This window comes from Tiliqua scincoides, chromosome 6 (assembly GCF_035046505.1).
Source record: "Tiliqua scincoides isolate rTilSci1 chromosome 6, rTilSci1.hap2, whole genome shotgun sequence".
Lineage (NCBI taxonomy): Eukaryota > Metazoa > Chordata > Lepidosauria > Squamata > Scincidae > Tiliqua > Tiliqua scincoides.
In genome coordinates this window covers 16,517,323-16,539,599 of record NC_089826.1, presented here as the reverse complement: position 1 = coordinate 16,539,599, position 22,277 = coordinate 16,517,323, and the positions used below count along the sequence as shown (strand labels likewise).

The window sequence follows — 22,277 nt, the reverse complement described above, 5'->3', positions numbered from 1 at the left end:
AGACCAGAATTTAAAAAGAATAAAAATGCATCTTATGATCTTTTACTATGTTTTTAATAAATTAGAGACTACAGTTCTTAGGTAACAATTAGTGGTAGGTTATTTTTTCAGGATCTGGTCTCGGGTAAAATCAGACAAAACTATAGTCAGACACTCCCCTAAGTTTAACCCCTGACTTATCTGAGGGTCACAGAAAATTCCATGATTGTTGGCTCAAAACCTGCCCTCGACTTATCTGTGGGATAGACATAGGTGAGTATCTGCGGTGTGTTGCATATAAATGCATTTTATTAGCAATTAGTTTGGAAAGAACAGCAGAAGTTCATCCAGGGTAAATACACTGCCGGTTAAGAGAAAAGCCTGGCTACTAAAAAGAAAAGGACTAAACTGTGCGTTGATATATTAGGACAGTGTTTCTCAACCTGTGGGTCGGACCCACTAGGTGGGTCGCAAAACAATTTCAGGTGGGTCCTTATTCATTTCAATATTTTATTTTTAGTATATTAGATTTGATGCCAATATGGCATGTGACTGCATTTGGGGAGATCTGTACTTTTAACACGTTACAATGTATATGCTTTGAACAATGGTAGTCAATGGGGCTTACTCCTGGGTAAGCATGGGTAGGATTGCAGCCTAGGATTGTTAAAAATTGTCTTGCTTGATTATGTCACTTCTGGCCCTGACATCACTTCCAGATTAATATCATCACTTCTGGTGGGTTCCAACAGACTGTCATTCAAAAAGTGGGTCCTGGGCTAAAAAGTTTGAAAACCACTGTATTAGGAGGTCCTGTCTGGGGTGGGGAGGGCATAGGCTGGTTTAGAATGAGATAAGCAATGAGTTAAGTTGAACAGGCATTATTGAACACAGCAGTCTTTTAGGGGATAAGCTTACACAAACTTGGGGGAAAAGGAGGGAGGTTGGGAAAGAAGTTCCTCTAGAAGAGAGTTCCTCTAGAAGAGAGCTAAACGCAGTGGTTCCCAAAACTTTTTGGCAGGTGGCTCCCTTGACCTATTGGGCCACTGACCGTGGTTCCTCATTAGAGCTACATTGTATAGGGTGGCTAGTTTTTTGTGAGGATTCTGCAGCTCCCCTGGCTGGCTTCCACAGCTCCCTGGAGTCCCATGGCTCACAATTTGGGAACTACTCACCTCACAAAGGGCCATAAGGAACTTAATCTGGAATCTTAAGTATTCTACGTTGTTCTGTCTACTCCTACCTGTATTACATTGTTCTTCATGCCCTTCATACCTATGTATCTATTATGCGACACACCAATTGCTACTGGACCCATCTTTGTCTCTTTCTCCTGCCCTTCTTCAAAGCAGTACAGCAACACCTGAGCTCATTCTGCACCTAGCTTAATCATAGCTACTCATGCAAAGTCAGTGTAAAATGCTACTGTTTCAATCTGATAGCACCTCCTTGGCAAAGGTGTATGTTACACCAGATAAGCTTGCCAATTAACTAATCAACGTTCAACAGCTTTTTGTCATTATCCCTGGCCATGGGGTGAGCAGGGAGATTGTTCACTTTTTGTTTTTAGATGGCTGACTGAATGCACTATGGATACTTTGCATACATTTTCACCTGTCATTAACACTGAGCATAGCTGTAGCTCCTGCAGCACCACAATGGCTTCCTAGAAGCACCATTAATTCCATCTTATTAATTATTTATTTATTTGAAATATTTATATCCTGCAACCCTCCACACTATTTAAGAAATCATCAGAGTAGCTAGCAAACAATGTAGAAAATATATGTAAAATATCATCAAAATATTATAAGTTACAACCAATAACTTAAAAAACTTCGCAAACAAGCAAAACATCAAATGTAAGAATTCAAAATCAGAGCTGTGATAATAAACAAGAACTGAAGGTAGCAAAGTGGAATCAAAGAAAGGCCAGCTGGGGGTGGAATGAGGTGACTGCTCTGACAAACTAAAGCTGTGGTGTTGCTTGAGGACTCTTCCCATCAGCGTGATTCAAATGTCATGAGACTGGCCTGGGTCATGCTCTCTTGCACACATGCAGCATCACACATGAACAATACACACTAAAATGCAACTAAAAAGCTTATCAAGGCAACAGGATAACGTACAGCCCAATCCTAAGGTTGCCAAGTGCCAGCGCTGGGTGTCATAAGTGTGCTGTAAAGTGTTTTTTGACATCCTGGGAGTAAGCGGTGCTGACAAGAAGACCCATGCTGTCCAACGGGTGTCATATCCTACCCAATGATCACTGGGTGGTAAGTGTTTCAGGGTAGGAGGAGGATAGTTCAGGTCTGGCAGGGGGCAGGTGTAGTGTAGGAGTAGTGTAGTGTAGCCTTCACCATATCCTACCTTCCCATTCTGGGCCTGAAAACCCTAAATGGAGCTACTTGGTTCTGCACCAACGTTTTAGCTGGCGTGGACCCGAGCAGCCCCACTGAGCAGGCTGTGGCTCAACTTGGGGAAAGGGGAGACTTCCTGCATGCTCGAATCCACCACTGAATACAGCATGTGCCCAGCGGTCTCGCTGCACCAGCTTTGAATAGGATAGGGCTATTCAGTTACATCAATGGGAAAGCTATTTCATTCTTAGGGTAAATGTTGTACCTGAGTTACTTTTTTGCTCATAGGAAGGAAATGATTAATGGTAATTCATTTTCCTCTGGGTACATCATGCACCAGGGGGTCAGTGACAACATTCTAAAACAGGGGTGTCCAAGGTTTTTGGCAGGAGGGCCACATCGTCTCTCTGACACTGTGTCGGGGGCCGGGGGAAAAAAAGAATTAATTTATATTTAAAATTTGAATAAATTTACATAAGTTTATATATATGAATATATTAAAGATGAACTTGTATGAATGAATGAAGGTTTTGCAATCGCTCAAGGCCTATAAAAGGCTTCGCACAAAGCAAGGCTGGTCTTTCCTTTGCTGCCGCTACTGCATCACAGATGTGAAACAACAAGCAGTGGAGGGAGCCCTCATCCCACAGCTCACATGAAAGGTCAAAAGTCGCTCTCACGCTGAAAGCGGTTGTGTTGGGCCAGTGTGGGCTCCAACAAATCTCCGGAGGGCCAGAGGCTCATTGGAGACTAGGGGCTCCCTGAGGGCCTCATTGAGAGGCCTCGAGGGCCACAAGTGGCCCCAGGGCCAGAGTTTGGGCACCCCTGTTCTAAAAGAATGAAGTGCAGGAGCCAATTTCTTTTTCAGTTTTCACAAAATCTGTGAAACCTGAAAATTACCCCCCAGAAGGAGGTGATGCTATTGCCACAATATAAGTCTTTTGTTGCAGAATACAGATGCACGGAGAAACAAGCTAATGAATGGCAGCAGGTTCTGTTCATGTTTCTTTGAAAAGGAAAGAAGCCCAAAAGTAAGGAGCAAGTGGAGTCTACCAAATCTTAAATGATACCACCATACCAACACCTTGCAGTGGACAATGGAATGGATGAAGTGAAGGCAAAAAGATGTAGTTGAACAAGGGTATAGCAAGGTAAATCTGCAAGCTTTAAGCCGTTCCTGCCCAACATTGCAATATACACAACAGGGACCAAACACGTACACCTGTGTGTGTACAAAATGGGCAAAAATGGGTAAATGTGGACGACTGGGAAAGAACGTAACAAATATTTAGAACATGCCATATTGATTGAGAGTTTATGTAAAATATAGAACAAGTATCAAAGAATTAGACCAGTAAAGCTTTCAATCACAGCATTAATTCTTTTAAAATAAGAATTTAATAAAGATGGGAAACTCGGAAAGGCAGAAGAAGAAAGAGAAATATAGGTATGTAGACTTGTTTAACCCCAAACTTTGGAACATTAGGCAAGTTAAAGGCCCAAATGAACATTTTATACTTACTAGGTTCTAATTCATCTATTTTATATGAAATTGAGGGGGAGAGGCTTTACTGTAAGTTACATTTGTTAATTTTTGAGAAAAATCTATGAAACATGATCTTTCACTAATTCTTAAAATGCTTTTGGTGTATCATTGTGAGGAAGAACAGGTAAAACATTTCATGATAACCATGTATTGCTAAAAAAATCTAAATATATTTCTAGAGTGATTTCAGAAGGTTAACATTTTACATTGCAAGCAAATACCCCAGGATAAAAGGATGACATTTATGAATAGCTTTGCTGTGGTTTCACAATAGACTTTGCTTGGCTACAATGGAATTCACATTAGTTAACTTGCAAGAGCTTGTGGTATGCCGCCTCGTGACAGAAAAACAATTTAGAATTATTAATACCAGATCATCCATTTGTCAGAATCAAACACCCCTCAGATGTTGCTCCTGGACCCTCAGTTATGCAACACTTATAGACAGCTAAAGATTCTGGCATTAAAATCTGCATTCTGCACAATCCCAAAGGCTCACAGCAGATCACATTGTTTAAAATGAAGTCAGTCAGTACTGTGTTGGTTTGATCTCTAAATGGCATGCACAACAGAAGATCTATTCACATGTTTACAAAACCACTTCAGCACATGAGACAGCAGTATCATGTCTTGTCCTCCTCCACTGCAACATATCTGGACCTGGGCATGGTCTGATTGGACATGATGCAAACCACCACTTCGTTAAAGTTAAGCAGACTTGAGGCTGGTCCATGGTTGGATGGAAGGAAGATATGCATCCTATGTATGCCATCATTGCAGAAGAAAGGCTAGATAAGTCAAACCCACATTTATTATTATGATGAATATTTATATACCACTTTTCAACAGGAACAATTCACAAAGTGGTTTACAAAGTAAAACAAATAGTTAAATACAATAGAACCTCTTTAAGTTGACCACCCAAGCAACTGGAGGAAATTGGTCAACATAGGGAGGTGGTCAACATACGGGGGGAAAAGGCATTTAAATATTATCATGTTTAGCTCCCAGGACAACAAATGCAAGGCCAAGTTATTATTTAGATTGGAGTTTTTAAAAGTTTTATTGCAATATCAAGAGAATTGATCCTCTTGTGATGATTACTATTTATATCATCTATATCTATATCAAGAGACAGAGAATAAACAGCCCACAATCAGTGTTTAAAAAAAACCCTGAAAATTCATAAGCTTAAAAAAAATTGTAAGTTAAAAAAAAATACTTGGTTTCATAGCAGACCAATGCTATCCCTTGACAGCCCATAGCATGTTGCATGTTACATAACCCCAACAGCTAAAAAAAACACTTTTTTACTTAGGCTGCCTGGCCTCCACTGGGTCTCCTGAGATTCACTAAATGCCAGAAGGTGTTTGATATGGTCCCTCACTAAAAGCTGTAGAGAAAACTCCACAGTCAGGGAATAAGAGGACAGGTCCTCTCATGGATTGGGAACTGGATGAGGACCAGGAAGCAGAGAGTGGGTGTCAATGGGCAATTGACAAAAAAAAGTGGAGAGGTGGAAAGTGGAGTGCTTCAAGGATCTGTCCTGGGAGTGGTGCTTTTCAACATCTTCATAAATGACCTGGAAACAGGGATAAGCAGGGAGGTGGACAAGTTTGTGGATGACACTAAACTTTTCTGAGTGGTGAAGACCAGAAGGGATTGTGAAGTGCTCCAGAAGGATCTCTCCAAACTGGGAGAATAGGCAGCAAAATAGCAGTTGTGTTTCAATATAATTGTAAAGTAATGCAGTGGTGATGGGAACCAAAGTGAAAGGACAGTGGCTTCACTATGCCCAAGCAGTATTGCAACTTCAGTGGGTAACTTACAGAGGATAAATTAATACTCTGTGCAATGGTCGAAGAGGTCAAGATACAACTTACGGAGGTGGTCAATATAGAGGTTGGTCTCCCATCATGTATATGCAGTGTCTGTCTATACTGTGAAAATTAGGTCAACTTAAGGAGGTGGTCATTAAGAGGTGGTAAACTTTGGAGGTTCTACTGTATTTAACAAGTAAATGTGGTGCTCATGCCAAGCAACTGATGAGTCTTAGCACTCAAAATGTGTGGTGGTGATGAAGATTAGGCGTCTATGAGGAATCTACATATTTATGCATTGTTTAGATCAGGGGTCTCCAAACCCCGGTTCAGGGGCCGAGCTTCTGGCTCAGTTGACCAAACACAACCAGAGTTGTTCTTGTGGGGTGGGGAAATGGGGATTCATTTAAGAGTGTTCTTTATTTCTTGGGCAGTGTTGGTGCTTGGAGAAATCTTGGACATACATACATTCATTTATTCATCTAAGTTCCATCTCTAATGTATTTATTTAAATTTTATATTTAATTTTTTTTCCCAGCCCACAACACAGTATCAGATAATTGATGTGGCCCTTCAGGTGAAAAGTTTAGATACTCCTGGTTTAGATGTTTCACGTTCACAAACTGAAAGTGGCAGGTCATGTATGTACAATATCACCACCACACCATTATTAAATTGATGCTACAATAAGGTAGTGAAGCCAGTTTAAGATGCCATGAAAGCACAGGGGACTTATGTTGAATTTGGAAGAATTATACAGGTTGGTGATTTGCACTATTTAAAGGATTTCTACCTTACCTTTGAATTTTTAAAATGTCCAAGTTGGCATACAAAATTAAAAAAATTCATGGGAAGCTACTTTCTACTTAGTGAGAACTGATGGGCACCAACTCTCCAGGATTCTGGAGAAGGCAGAGGAAAATTTCTATCGGGAAATGCCAGGGATTGAACCTGGCACCTTCTTCAGCACACAAAACATGTGCTGTACCCCTGAGCTATGGTCCTCTCCAATACACTGGAAAATACTATGCACTATTAGAACAACAAAGCAAATTAAAATAAGGGGCTCAAGAAGTTCAACAGAACTAACAAATTATGATCAACTTCCCTGGGGCTGCTTAAGATCTATGTGCCCGGAGGGGAGCAAGAGGAAGACGTGTTCAGGCCAGAGGAAGCTTATAACTCTGGAGCCCAAATCCTAACCAACTTTCCAGCACTGACACAGTGCTGCCAATGGGGCACGCGCTGCATCCTGCAGTTGGTGGGGGCAGTCACAGAGGCCTCCCCTCAAGGTAAGGGAATTTTCAGGGCTACATTGCCCATACCTTAGTGCTGGAAAGTACTAAGAGCCAGGGCGAGAGCCAGGGTGGTGTAGTGGTTTGGGAGGTGGACTCAGATCTGCAAGATCCAGGTTCAAATCGCCCCTCAGCCATGACGCTTCCTGGGTGACCTTGGGCCAGTCACTTTCTCTCAGCCTCACCTACCTCACAGGGTTCTTGTGAGGAAAAAAGGGGGGGAGCAGCTGTGTACACCACCCTGAGCTCTTTGGAGGAAGGGTGGTATAAAAATGTGATAGATTAGATTAAGAGATAGAGATAGAGATAGAGATAGAGATAGATAGAGTTGGTTAGGGTTGAGCCCTGGATCTTATAGAGACTAGCACTGGCCTGATAATTTAATTACTGTATTGTACATTTTAAAAAGTTGCCTTGGTGGCCTCTTCAGAAACAGAAAGGCAGGCTATAAATACCTGGATAAATATCAGCAAAACTAAAGGTCTTTTAAAGTCTGGTAAATAAAGATGTTTTCCCAGATGTATTACAGGTTAATACATTTGGTGCTAGATGAGCTTTCTGGAGAGAGCACTCCACAGTAGAGATGCAATAGTATAGTCACATCTAGGTAATATTAAAGATTTAAAAAACTGAGATATTCACTCAAGTAAACTATCTTCCAGAATGGGATTGTTTGCTTTGGTTATGCATTCGGCAGCCATGCTATCCAATCTCTCCCAAAGTACTGTTAACTTATCAGATTTGGTAAGCTAAACATGGCCACGTTCATTTAGCTTGCAGATGAAGCATTGCCAGGAGAGAGAAAAAAAGTAGTAATTCTGTGGGTGGTGCTCCTTCTGATGGTTCGGAACTGAACCAAAAGAAATACATGCTGTAGGTGGAAAAACAGGTTATTTGTTGTCTAAAACACTGAAATGAGGTTGTGATTATGTGTGCAAATTCAAAATCCTCAAAATGGAACAGCAGGGTCTCTTTGTATTGGGAGGAAACCCACTGGTTTGAAAACTACTGAGGACAAACCATATTCTCTCTTTTCTATCAAGCTGTAAAGCAGTAGTCATCATAATACTTAGCATTTATATAGTGCTTTATAGTGTTCATAGTGCAACACACACACACAATCTTCTGGTAATCAGTTAAACATGAACATGAGCAATAAACAATTTAGACCAAAGTTAACTACTGTATATGCCAAAGTTCAAACTACAGCAATACCTCCACAGGTATGTAGCTTCATATACGAAGTTTCTTTCTAGTCAACCAGTTGTTCATTATTTGCCTTGTAATGGAATTCAGAATTACTTCTACTTCTGTCCTGCCTAGTTCCAACCATGGATTTCAAGGTGGTATACAAAGGGTTCTGGGACAGTCTTCTCAATCAAACACGGTTTAGTCTAAAGAACTGCTTAGCTTCAAGAAGGCGAACACATTATATGCCTTCAATATATCCAAGGCCCTCACTTCAGGTCCTATTTAAAACAAGCCTAAAAGAAGGCTTTTGTTCAGATTTGACTCATCCTTCAAAATTTCCACTCTGATAATTTCCTGAATTTTTCAAGTAAGCTTTACTTTTAAAGGTGACTCAGAAACATGGGAGTAAATCCAGACATGTTACTGGGGAGGTTCCACAGCATCAGGGAAACCGATTTAGCAAGGATGTGGACCAAGCCTAAAGTCCAATGAATGGAACCAGGAAGTGGAACCAAAGTCTGAATGCAAACATATGTCTGGAGTTGGCTTCACAGCTCTTTGTTTAGTTGTGGAACCATTTGGTTTACTTTGATCCAAGCACTGACCAGCTGAACAGTTTCCACTGGCACAGAAGAGCGATTGCTTTTAATTCCATCTCAGGAGAAAGGAAATTTGAAGGTTTTCATTGTATGAAATACACACAATTTATTGATGGTTCTTGATATGCTGTAACCTTGCACTCTGTGCCTTAGGGATAAAATGGGGTAGAAATAAAATGTTGGAGAAGGGTGGGAATAAATAGGAAAAAAAATTCAGCTCAGTTGTTGCTGCCTAGATTCTTTCTTCACTGCAAGATTTGACTTTTCAAGGAACTTTGGGGAAAAACATGTTATTTAGAACATAACAGGTTATCTTATGTCAGAATACCGATCAACCAAGATAGATATGTGGTTGTTTTCAGTTAAATGTCCAAAATCAGCATCTGGACAATAAAATAATTATTGTGGTTTCAGTAAATATATATATTTGACTTGTATACCCCTTCTTTCCTGCCACGATGGGGTGCCCAAGGCAAAACAAGAATATATAATGTACTCAGACTCTAAAATATAATGAGTGCATCCATCATGGAGTTATCAAGATAATCTCAGAGCAATGTTGGCATTTAAAATCCATGTATGCATAGATAACTTAAGTCATGGACAGGAAATATAAAAGCATGCAGGGAACAAAAAAAAGCATAATGTATGACAACACATATACCACTGGTTCATGCAAATCTACTACTTCACTGAAAGGTTGGCAAATAACCCAAATGTCCATTTTTTCAAGGGAAAATAAGAAAAAAACAACACAAGCCAAATTTCACTATCATTAAATAATGCTGATGTTAAAATAGATTTAACTGACATAACTTTAACTACCTCCCCATTTCACTGAGAGTTACTACTCTGTGAAATAAGCAGCCATGTCTGTCTGCTTTTTGCAATAGCTACTTAGACTAAAGCACTGAAAATATTTTACTAAGCAGTCGCACCCATTAGAAAGAACCAAAAATAACACTAGGCAGATTCTGTGCCTCTTCTGTTGCACCTGGTTCAGATTTCCATAAAAATTTCAGAACATCTAGCTTTTGATATCTGTCAAGATATAGCTGGGAAAGATCTCAAGCTGAGCTCAGGTTTCCACAGAATATTTATTATTTAGATTTGTTTTGCTATCATTATATAATTTCTTTCATTCACCGTTGTTGGTCACCACCATGAAGAAATCCAACTTGTGTTTTGAAAGCAAATTCATCAATGCACAAAGATGCTGGCATTATATATAGCTAAATATGATAGAACAATAAAATATTTTTGGAAAAACTTGCACTTCTCTCACCTTGTTTTTTAAGGACAATTTTTTCTGTGTGACATTAAACACAATACTCATGCAGGTGCTGTTATTTTCACTTTAGTAAAACTGATGCACTACATTTTACCCCTACATCTCATTTTTAAACACAGTACCAGAAACATGTTCTATTGCTTCCTGCCAACTGTCTTCACCATTTAGACCAGTGTGCTTCTCCAACTTCTTTAGACTGCAACCATAAACATAGTTTTGCATATTTAACTGTTTCGCGGCTTGCCCAGCCACACCTCTTGAGGCCACAGGAGGTGGTGCACTGGAGGCTCCTTGAGGCCCAACATCTTAGAAACAGCCTGTTCCATGGAGGGAGAGGCACTGCTAGCTGCTTGTCCGGGTCCTTCTGAGCCAAGCGAGTCCAAACTCAGACATCAACAATTTTTTTTCCTCCTGACACCTTTCCGGTGACAGGAGCATCTATGCAACCTCTGAGTTGCAACTCCTGGCTTGAGAACCACAGCTTTAGACAATTCAGGGCGCAATCCTAACCCCTTATGTCAGTGCTTTCCTGCACTGACATAAGGGCAATGCAGCTCTGAGGTAAGGGAACAAAAACTTCCTTACTTTGAGGAGGCATCCATGAGTGACACCCAACCACAGGATGCAGCACATGTCCCATTGGCACCGCTATGCCAGTGCTGGAAAGCACTGACATAAGGGGTTAGGATTGTGCCCTCATTTGTCTAAATCTGTCTAATTCAGTCAAATCCCACTACTGCTGAAGCCACTGTTCTGCCTATCTCCCTGAATTAGTTAATCTTCCTTTCCACATCAACAAAGAGCTCTCAAAAAGTGATTGTTAATCATCCAAGATGTCAGGACAGCCTCCCATCAGGTCTATATTTTCCATGCAGGTAACACCTTATTTTTAGGTTTGTATCCCACTACTTGGGATAGCCTCATTTGGACTTGCAAAACAAAAAAGAGGTTTCTGTAACACACAAGGAAGTAACCTGATATTTTCAACTAGCCTAGTCTGCTTCCTTCATTTCTACCCTGTTGATGGCTTATCAGAGGCACCTCCTAAAGTGGCATCATATTTAGTGGGGGGTGGGGACGGACAGACAACAGCAGTAGTCCTTTACCTAGCATGGCTTCTTTCCAGTGGCTGTTGCTGACTTTTTTCTTCTTTTTCATTTTTTTAAAGTGAGTGGCTATATAATCCACTTTATTTCGCTATATAATCCACTTTGTGAACAAGTTGTGGTTAAAAACAGTATACAAACATTCTTAATAATAATAATAATAATAATAAGAAGTCTAGCCTTAGACAACATGATATACAGTTGTCTCTTAGAACTGTTCTGAAACTTCCATTAGTTTTAATATTTGTAATGTGTTTTAAATGATAGCCACCTTGTGGATTTTTTTTTTAATGAAATAAAAATTTGTTTATTGTTTTACATAAACAATTTGAAATGTGGGGGGGCGGAGTTAACACTCAGTGCAGTAGCAGGGAACCTTGGAAGACTCTGGGGGGGGGGATCTGCTAAATAGATGTGTTTCCAGAGGACCTTAGCAATGAGGGACTCTTCAGTGTCTAAGAAGAAGACATGAAGGCTAAGAGCTTGAACTCGGGAGGTCTCTAGGGACGGCGGTCGCAGAGTTATCCCCCAGATATCGCTCTATGCTGGCTCACATCGTATACCGGACGCCATCTTCGGAGAAGATTTGAAGAAGACAGATTCGGATAGCTGGGTACCCCCCCCCCCACAGCCTAGATACAACGACATGATAGCGAAAAAAGCTTTGAACTGCGAGTAACCAGTTCATTAAAAGGCTATAAAAAGAACTGTAATCAAAAGGTTGGAAGGAGGGAAAGATAACTTTAAGATTATTTATGTTGGCTTGTAGCCACCCAAAGGGGAAAAGAGCGAACCTGGATTTAAAGAAGCCCCTGCTGGAGTAGCTTTTTCTTTTTCTTTTTTGTAATAAGGGTGACTGGAAGAAAAGGCGAGAGACAAGACAAGATAAATAAGGGAAGATAAAAGATCACCCTGCTGAAATTGTATGCATGGAAAAGGAATAAATAACTTTTAACGGCAGGAATAACTTTCACTTTCGTCTTCCCAGCAAGAAGACAGGATAAGGCTGGATTTAGGCCTGACCATTTAAAGACATATTAACTTAGTTTGACAGTGTTATTGACCTGAATTGGATTACTGATCCACACCTTTTGGATATTAAAAATTAAGGACTACCTTGGATAAGAAGGAATGCAAGATAATAAGACTTGGATGACTCTTTAATTGTTGAACTGATTTGACATTGTTTTTGACTTGAAGTGGAATATTGACTTACCCCTTTTGGATATAAAACTTGGAAATTAGCCTTACAAGAAGGTGAAGCAGGATAATGAGTTGGTTAATTTTTTAATTGCTGAACCATTTTATCTCTGTTTTTTATAGCCAGAGGTATATTGGCTTGATTTGATATTGATAAGAATGACATCCAAAAATTTAAAGGATGTTAGTAAAGCCAGTTTTTATTAATGGATATGTTGTGGGACTTCAAAAGCAAAATGAAGCAAGTGGTCAGAAAATTATCTGAATAAACGAAGCAAATAAACTCCTCCCTGACAAACATGCAGGAACAGATTACAAATAAAGGACAAGAAAAAAGAATAGATCAAATGTCGGATGAAACTAAAGAAGTGGAGATTTTTGAAATGAGACAGGAGGTGGAAAAAGCAACAGTTATTATCAGAATTAAGAATTTTAAGGAAGAAAAAAGAGGGAACTTTCAGAGAAAGAGAGCACATCGTTTCAAGAAGAATAATCTTTGGATTAAATCCAAAAAGAACAGAATCGAGAAAAAAGAAAGAAGAGAGGGGTCAAGAAATACAAGAGAGTTAAGAATTTCTTCTTGTTGTTCAGCCATTTTCACTTTCTGTCTTAGTACTTTCTTTGTTCTCTGTCTTGTTGGTGTTTTCCTTCTTACTCCTCCCACTGCTCCTTCAACAGCAGTGGGAGGAGTAAGAAGGAAAACACCAACAAGACAGAGAACAAAGAAAGTACTAAGACAGAAAGTGAAAATGGCTGAACAACAAGAAGAAATTTTCTTTGTAGATATTAATGGGCTGAATTCTCTTTAGAAGCGAAGAGTATTCCATTAATTATATCAAATCAAAGCAGATGTCAATGAAAACAAATTGGGAACATAAATATTGCGATAACTAAAGTGCTATTAAGATAACTCAAGCGGTATTTTTTTTAAAGAGAAATTATATAGAATGTTTTATAGATGGTATTTAATTTCAGAGAAAATAGCAAAAATGTACCCTGGGTCATCAAATAAATGTTGGATAGGTAAAGAGATTGAGGGAACTTTTTATTATATGTGGTGGATATGCGAAAAGCAAAGAAATATTGGAAAATGATATATAAACTGTTACAAGAGATACTGAATTGTGTATTACCATTCAAACTGGAAATGAACATTAAATGTGACATCAGAAATTAAGAACCAAGATAAGAAATTTTTTTTTGTAAATATTAGTTTAGTGGCAAGAATATTGTATGAGTAAAATTGGAAGCCTTTTTATGACTGGACAGATAATTTTACTTAAATATTGATTGTTTAGTTAAATCATTAATTAGTAGTTTAACAAATATGATAATTTTTGCATTGATGAATAATTTTCTTTTTAGGCATTATTGATTTCTATTTTGGATTAGTGCATGTTGTAATCGATGGCCAATACCCTCATGTGTAACCTGTGTGTAGTACCAGCCCTAAGTCTAACCCATTTTCCTTACCTGTATCTGTAATAAATAAATAAACTTTGTTGCAAAAAAAAAAAAAATTGAAATGTGTGGGTACAGTGGGTTATTTTTGTTTTAAGCATGGGAGAACATTCAAACATTTTTTTTTTGTACCCATTATCTGAAATGGGAGAGCTGAGCAGAAGATATAACAAGTGAACTACGTTGTTAGGATCTTACTTTGACTGCAAGAAGCCCGCTGGCATGCAATTGCAGGCCGCCGATTTTGCCGTGCCCTTAGCTTGGGAGATAGGCACAGGCTTGCCTCCTCCCTGACTGGCCTTTGGGCCTTAGGTGTGAGACTAGCCGGGCTGGTCGGGTTGCATGTTACCCGACCAGCTCATCCGGGTCCAGGCAGTATCCCCCTCCTGCCCACCCTTTCATTAATCTGAGACTAGCTAGTCACTCATCTGAGGGGCGGGTAGGAATTTTTTGCTTCCACACAAATTGGCCCAGTGTGTTAGTTTTTTCACCTACCCTGAACTGAAGCTGGATGATGCAGATAATTAAATAGGTTGGTCACGTTGGCAAGAGTTGTGGGGCAAGAGTTGTGTGGAGTTTAGTAGGTAGGCTGTAAGCTTTGGTGTACAATCTGAGGTAAGCAAAGGCCAGGGCTGAGCCAGAACTGCTTCATGATGGCTGAATGGCTCGAAGAGGCTGGCTAGCGAGTCCCTGGTCTGGAATAGACAATGCCTAAGCAGGGTTTACCTGTGGGTTGAGCCATTCAGCTGTTTCGACCCTCAGGGGTTGTGAGGCATGCTTAGTCAAGGACTGAACGATGTCAGGAGTTAGACTGTATGCCCAATCACATCATGGTGGAGGTAGATGGCCAGGTTGTTTTCTGCAAACCAGCCCCCAGTATGATATGTTTGTTAGTCAGGGTCCTGCTGTTTATTGTAGTTAAATAGTGAATAAAGTGACTCAGTTTTTATTCCAAGCCTGTGTCTGTGTGACTGTTGGTAGTGCAGGGTAATTCTAGAGCAGTGACCATGTGATGTTGGCCTTCAGTGAACCTGGAAGTTCCATGGAACAGTACACAATGGTAGTGCTGGCAGAAATATCAGAGGTACCAATTATTGAAATGAGTTTCTGAAAATAATCTTTTAGGGAAAGACCTAGAAGCCTCTGGAAGGCTATATAAAACTGTACAAACATTATCACTTACAGCCACCGCACTGAACGCCCTGGAGGTTTAACATTAAAGGGCATTTTTGTTAAATGTAGCACATCTGAAAAGAACACAGCACACCCAGAACATAAGTTTTGGTTTAAAATCAATCTTAACGTCATCAGTCACATTTCCCTACAGTAAGCAAATAAGCTCTTGAACAAAACAGGTACAATGATTTATCGCCACCTTGAGGATATATTGAAGTTCTACATCTCCAAATCATTTCTCATTTTATTAAAATGTAATTCCACAGGTCGCAATATTATTAGAAAATAAAAATTGCAAGACACATTAGCACTAGATATTCTCTTTTTTACTTTGGGATGATTTTGATCTTTTCTAATTTGTAAGTTTCAAAGAGCTGAAAATATTGCTCTACAACCTATCAGAAGCAGGTGAGGAGAAATCTTCCACTTATAAAAGAAATTAGATTTCTCTTATTAACTCTGAAACTTGAGGCTATTCCTTGATAAAAAGTCAAGGGTTGTTGTGAGGGCAAAAGGAGGGACCGAACCACGTACATCACCCTGAGCTCCTTGGTGGAAGTGCGGTATAAAAGTGTAAAAAATAAATACTAGGATGATGAGAATTTAAAACAGTGGGCATGCCTACACTAGACAGCTGCCCCACCTGTCTGTTCAAAACAGTAGCAGAGAACGGTAGGTTGCGACCTAAAGTTATCCTCCCACTCGCATATGTGAAAGGGAGAGCGTGAAGCTCTTGCTCACAGAAACCCGAATGGAATCCTGAATTGGCTTGGTACTTGTGCAACATGTTGTGCAACATGTCACACACAAAATCATCATTGTGCAATTTTTTCTGCATGCACTCGCACAACTGCATGAGCGATAGCGTAAACACTGCTTTCTTTCTATGGAAGCTCCTGAGGATACAATCCTGTATGCATACAGAACAAAAACATCTGTAAAAACACACAGATTCAATACCTCATCTTAGGTCTGCAATTGTCTTTGTTGGACACATTGATAGGTCAGGCAACTACTTTGAGTTAAAGCCTCTTGCAGGTACGAGCTGTAGTGACTCTTCAGATGTGATGCAAAAGTTCAACCCGTCTTTAAAAGAACCCATGACCAAGTACCAAATTACTTATTTTAAAGCTGAATGGGGGTTGCATTCAATCTAGACTGCTAAGATTGAATACCTAATCTGCTACATTTGGGAAAGATGACATAGACACTGGCCAAAGTATTCTCATGTATAGAAACGACTATTTGTATAGAAACAGTCATGGTATCCATGGGGGTTCTGTTCCCAGATCCCCCACGGATGCCAAAACCAGTGGACAAAAAAATCTGTGGGTCAGGACAACCAGATCTTGAACAGAAGGCATCCAGAGCACAGCTCCAGGTCGAACCTCATTGTGGGTTGGGTTCAAATTCGTGGGTGGAGACAAATTCGTGGATGGAAAATCTGTGGATGTCAAGGTCTAACCTGTATTAAATAAATCTCACATTCCACTTTTTGATCCTAAAGAACTCTCAGAAAAACTTAACAGAGAAAAAGCAGATACAACACACACAATTAAAAAATACTGAACTAGAGCAGCAGATACCCAACATTAAAATTAGAACTTAAAAATGAAAGATCTAAATAGCTCAGGCAAATAAAGATAACTTGATACTTTAAATACTAGAAGGCTTGGGGCAAGGTGAGCCTCTCTGGGGAAAGCATTCCAGATGCAGGTCACTACAAGAGGTCCTTAGCTGCACTTGCCACCTGCCCTACATCAGAATGTGTGTACGCCGAAGGAAATCTTAACCTGACCTCCAGTTTCTATTTTTACTAGAACAGGCTCACTATGACATTAACACTTACTAATCTCATTCTGCTTCACTGCTTTATATGAACACAGAACTCCAACATATTTTTCATCTGCCAAAAGCACATCATTGCTAGAGGAGGATAAAATGTATCTAAATTATTCATATTTCAAATTCCTCTTGCAGAGGCTGTTTAAACTATGCGGTGCATAACGTTTAACACTGTAGGGTCATCTTTTCAACAGAGAACTATTAAACTAGAAAGAATACAAATACACTCCTGATTCATAGCTTCTGAAACATAAAAATATCCAACTGAAACAAAAGCTTGGAAGTCAAATAGGCCCATGTGCATTTACCAATACTGATATAAAGAATTACAGCAACAGCATCCATAGCTCTGTGAAGAAAGTAGGTAATCTTCTCCACTATTTACCTTAAAGGCAAAAACAAAACAAAAAAAGCATTCAAGAGGGTCAGACTGCATTTGTCTCCACATATGGACCTCTGACTATGGTAACCCTGAGATTTGCCAATTACAGAAAATACCAAAAGTGTAATTAAATTAAGGGCCAGGATATACACATGACTTGGGCAAATGAATTTCACATACAGTAAAACAGGGTGGAAAAGCTAACCATTGACTCATGCTCTTGCCCACTTCTTTTAGTTTTTTAAATTTACATACACACATGCTCGTAGCTCTTTAATATGAACATGTATAGGCAATTCTCCTATCAAACATCTATCCTTTTCTCAGGGATTCAAATGCACAAAGACTGTGATTCACATTAAAGAATATATAGGCAATAAGGGAAGGGTTTACCATGTGCAGCAACATGCATACGGTGGGTCGCTTGCAGCCCCACTGCCAACATGGTGGGTCGCTTGCAGCCTTGCTGCCCACTACTCCTCTTTCTCTGCAAAGGTGGGAAAATACAGGCAGGCAATTGGCTGCCTGTTGGAGCTGGGCAATGTGGAGTGGCTGTTGCTGGGGCTGGCAGGTTGCCCAGCTTCTGTCTGAGCCAATGTGGCAAGCCCCCCGCCCCCCAATGTTCAGTCTGAGATTACCTGGTTGCTTTTTAAGGGGCCGGGTAGGAATTTTTTCACTGATAACCTGACTGGCTGTTGGTTGGCAGATTTTTCTGCCTACCCCAGACTGGCATTTGGGCATGGTTGAATTAGGAGTTTTTTTTCAGTTAAGTTTGGGTTAGGAAGGTTGAGTGCTGGCCAGGTATCCAGGAGCAGGGGCCAGCATACATGCTGAGATTAGCAAGGCCAAGGGGTAAGACAGAACCGCTCTGACAACACTTGTTCGAATTGATGAGGCTGGTTAGTGTGGCCCTTGGCTGGTTTGAGCAAAGGCTTACTTTCTGGTGTGGGTCTGTGCTGGCCAGCTGCCTTGACCCTTCAAGGGTTGACCGGGATAGGATAACAGACCTGGATTGAGTAATACTGTTAATAATAATAATAATACCACCCAATTGGGGTCAGGAGGAGGTAGATGGCCAGTGCCATTTCACTCAAGCACTTAGATTCCAGCAGATAGGGGAACTGTAGATAGATTTTTCCCTGCTGCAGGTTTGTTGTTTATTAATAAATCATTCCAAGTTTATGTCTTGCATGCTTCTTTGGGGGTGCCAGTGTAACCCTCAGGAATATATGAATAGGGCACAAAAGAAGAAAGAATAGAATAATATACTTATATGTTATATTGTAATAATATACAATAATATGATATTATTGTAATAATAATGTTATATTACATTGTATGAAATAATGTTATATTACATTATATTAATGTTGTATTACAATGTATGAAATAATGTTATATTGTAATAATATACAATAATATGATAATATGGCATTCTTTAGGCCCAAACCACATGCGCAAAAAACCCACGTTGTTTCCTTATCCTGTGGGTTTCATACCATGGAACATCCCTATATTCCTTTGCCACTCATCCCCTTTTAATATATGAATTCAGATTCTTCCATGAGAGTTTCTGAAAATGTGGTTGCATTTGATCTCCTTGAGTTTGGTAGGTGAGATGGCATCATAGACTAGCCCTTTGCCACAGCTTCTCTTCCACTTTTTGGCTTTAAAGGGCTGCCACCTCTCCCAATCATGCAATGGAGGGGTGATCTTCTCTGATGCCTCTCCAGGCCCCAAAATAAATCCACTTCTGATGGTTGAGGAACCCTCAAGACAGAATGGTTCACCATATAGGAGAATCAGGAAAAGAAAGGGGAAAATCATCTTTTTTTAGACAATTCCACGTTCTTTCACTCACTGAAAACAAAGTTTAAATCCAACCCCTAATTGCGGGCTTGGTTGTACCTACAACAGAGTAGGTATGTAGACAAGCCTTTTGAATTACTGAGACACACACACACACACACACACACACACAGAGAGAGAGAGAGAAAGAAAGAGAGAGAGAGTGTGTGTGTGACACAATAAGGATAAAAAATTAGGGTCAGTTTTTTTTCCATATAAAAAGTAAATGAGCAAGATAAATAGTTGGTAGCTTTACCTGGCTGATTATATGGTTGCCAGCCTGAAGTTTTAACAGCATACTGAGGTCCTGTTGGCTTGAATGCTGGAGCAGATGTGGTACTAGCAGGAACTGTTTTATTTGCACTTCCATTTTCGGGGTTTTCAGGCATACTCCTTGCTGTGGCAGCAGTGAACTGTGCTGGCTCCAGGGAATCACTGATCAAGAGACAAAAACATTTATTTTTACTTTTGTGATAGCTCTAGAGTAGATTAAGTGAAAATGTTCTTTTTTTTGTTAATTAACAACACTAAGAATAATTCTGATGGAAATGACTAAACTTATGAAATACTGACCCCTTGTTTATATAAACATGTATCACACACAAAACCTCACTGACCAATTCATTTACTCAAGGGGCAGTTCATGGAACACTTCAAAAGCTGGTCACTAGAGAGTCTGTAAATGGGGCATTTTATGTCAAGCAAATCTCCTTTGTAACAGCAGGCTAATCTCCTTTAACAAATATAAAGGAGATTTACAAAACTTTACAACAGTGGGCAGCACTTATGCAAGCAAATTAAGCCTCATATATAATACCTCAGAATTCAAGGGTGTGAGAACTTGCACTTTACATACTCAGCCACATTTCAGGTGAGAGAAGAATATTCTGTGGAATATATATGCTTTTGACATAAAATGAGTATCTACTATGAGAACTCAAACTCAAGTCAACACGAATGTTCTCATGTTCAAAAGTTTAAAAGCTAACACCACACAGAGATGACAAAATGTTGTGACTGCTAAAATTCAGTACTTCCAAAATATGTGAACCCAAATCAATTCACAAAAATTTTTTTGAAAAGAAATGTTATAATACACAATCTCTATTCGGATTACCTCTGAATTTGCATTGTGGGTCAAACTCACCATTGGAAGCCAAATTCACCTAGTGTGGTTGTCAGATTGCTGGAGGCCTTGAGCCAAAGCCCTGCACTGCATCTGGTTATGCCTGGTGTACCTTGCTCATGATGCATAGGGTGTTACTGTTTACCCTGATACTGGGTGGTCCATGGTTCAGTCAGAGCAAGCAAGCAAAGAAACAGTTCCTGAGAACGGAGCTTAGCTCCCTGCCTTACAGCTGTAGCCCTGCCAACTCTCTGGAAACTGTTCCACAAACTCAGCTCTTATGCCAACTATATTGTCCTCCTCACACTCACTGAAATGCTGGCATTCTTGCTGCTGGCTTCTTGGAAGCCAGCCAAAGTCCAAGCGTAGTCATTTTTCAGAATCCATGTACATATTAAATAGTGCCTGAGGACATACATTTTTATCTTTTTTTTTTTAATGGCTCCCACTGGATACATTTGGACGACCTTTGTTTTAATAGTCTCATTGTCCAAAAAAAGCCTTGTGAAGTCCTCATGCCCAAAAATGTATTCTCACAGAGGCAATTCTGGCCCCTGTGCTGCCTGGGGCCAGGACCACAGAATGCGCCCTCCACCGGGAGAATGCCACTACCCCCACTGTTGTGTCTGGGGGGGGGGTCGCATGTGGCCTCCTCTGTTCCTCCAAAGGCCATCTAAGGCTTTCAGAGGGCCTTTAAACCCTACTTCCTGTTTTTGGGGGAAAATCAGAAGTGATGTTTTAGGCCCTTAGTCCTTTGGAGGACCAAAAGCCTAAAACATCACTTCCTCTGGAGGCTTCCATACAAGGCAGTGCAGGGGAGGCCAGGGGGAGTGGATGGCAGTGCAGTGCCACTCCTTCCCCCATACCACCTGGAGTATTTGGAGCTCTTGCCCCCCCCCCCGGTACACCAGTGCCGCAGAGGCTTATGGTTGCTTCTTACCTCATCTCTTGGCAACCTCCTGTCTTTGCTGGTTTCCACATACTGTGCCCCCAACCCAACATATCCCATACATAATATATCAGTCAGATACTACTTAATGGGAAAAGTGTTTGGAGGTAGTAAAAATACCCCACATGGGTAAATAATGTCACAAGGAAACACAGAGCATAGGAAGCTATTTCATTACAAATCAGACCATTGATCCATTGAGCTCATTATTGTCCATTGGCAGAAGCTGCCCAGAATTTCAGACTGGTTATTTCCTAGGCTATCTGGAGGTGTCTGATATTAAACTTGGAGCTTCTGCATGCAAAGCAGATGCTCTTTTACTGAGCAACAGCCTGCTTCCTTAAGCAGCAGGGAAGCCTGGGAGAAAGAATCAATATACACCCTACCTATGAGGAAAAAAATAAATGTACACAGAATAGTACATTATAAGTGGAATGAATTGTGGCAGCAAATATAAAGTGAACATAGCTGCACTACAAAGAATAGTCTTTTTTTTAAAGGAGGGCAGATTGAAGTAGAGTTGAAAAGCAGAGTTCCCATAAAACTTTTGATTTATGGTTCACTTCACCAAGTCTATTGAGCTTTGCAGGAGGCTCTCTGTCAACATTTGCAGCAGCCTTAATATACCAATAATATTGGATTTCTGTAAGATTTACTCTGCCAAATCAGACAGCATTTTTCTTTCCTCCTCCTGCTTTTCCTCTGGGTTTCCCTTCAGTGATAATCTTTATATTGTATTTCAGTAAACATGTAAATGCTGTCAATATGCAACCTGCTAGCTGAAAGCACTAATTTCCATAGCAATTGGGTTTTCAAGCACGATTCTATGTATCAGTCAGATACTGATTAATGGGACAGTGTTCAGGGGGAAAGAAAAATCCCACATTAATACTGTGAAACACTAACAGAGTTGTTTAGCCGTAAAGTCCATTTCACACATCCAGCAAAGAAGCTCAAAATGAACCTCACAACAACTGGAGATGTTCCTCAAGAGAGTCTGTCTTCCCCCATTAAAACAAGTTAAGAAAAACACAACAAAGACTTCCTCTTCCCCATTGCCTTGAAGGTCTCTTGGTACCCAACAGATCTTCTCTGAAGTGATA

At 40.1% G+C, this 22,277-nt stretch overlaps 1 protein-coding gene across 5 annotated transcripts in view; it reads right to left on the bottom strand.

Annotated features, from left to right (window-relative positions):
• PDLIM5 (PDZ and LIM domain 5) overlaps positions 1-22,277 on the bottom strand; it is a 158,017-nt gene that overhangs the window by 25,815 nt on the left and 109,925 nt on the right. For all 5 annotated transcript variants that reach the window (XM_066631594.1, XM_066631590.1, XM_066631593.1 and 2 more), the window contains one exon: positions 19,356-19,534. In XM_066631594.1, the coding sequence (XP_066487691.1) occupies positions 19,356-19,534 (179 nt within the window). The remainder of the gene's footprint in view (positions 1-19,355; positions 19,535-22,277) is intronic.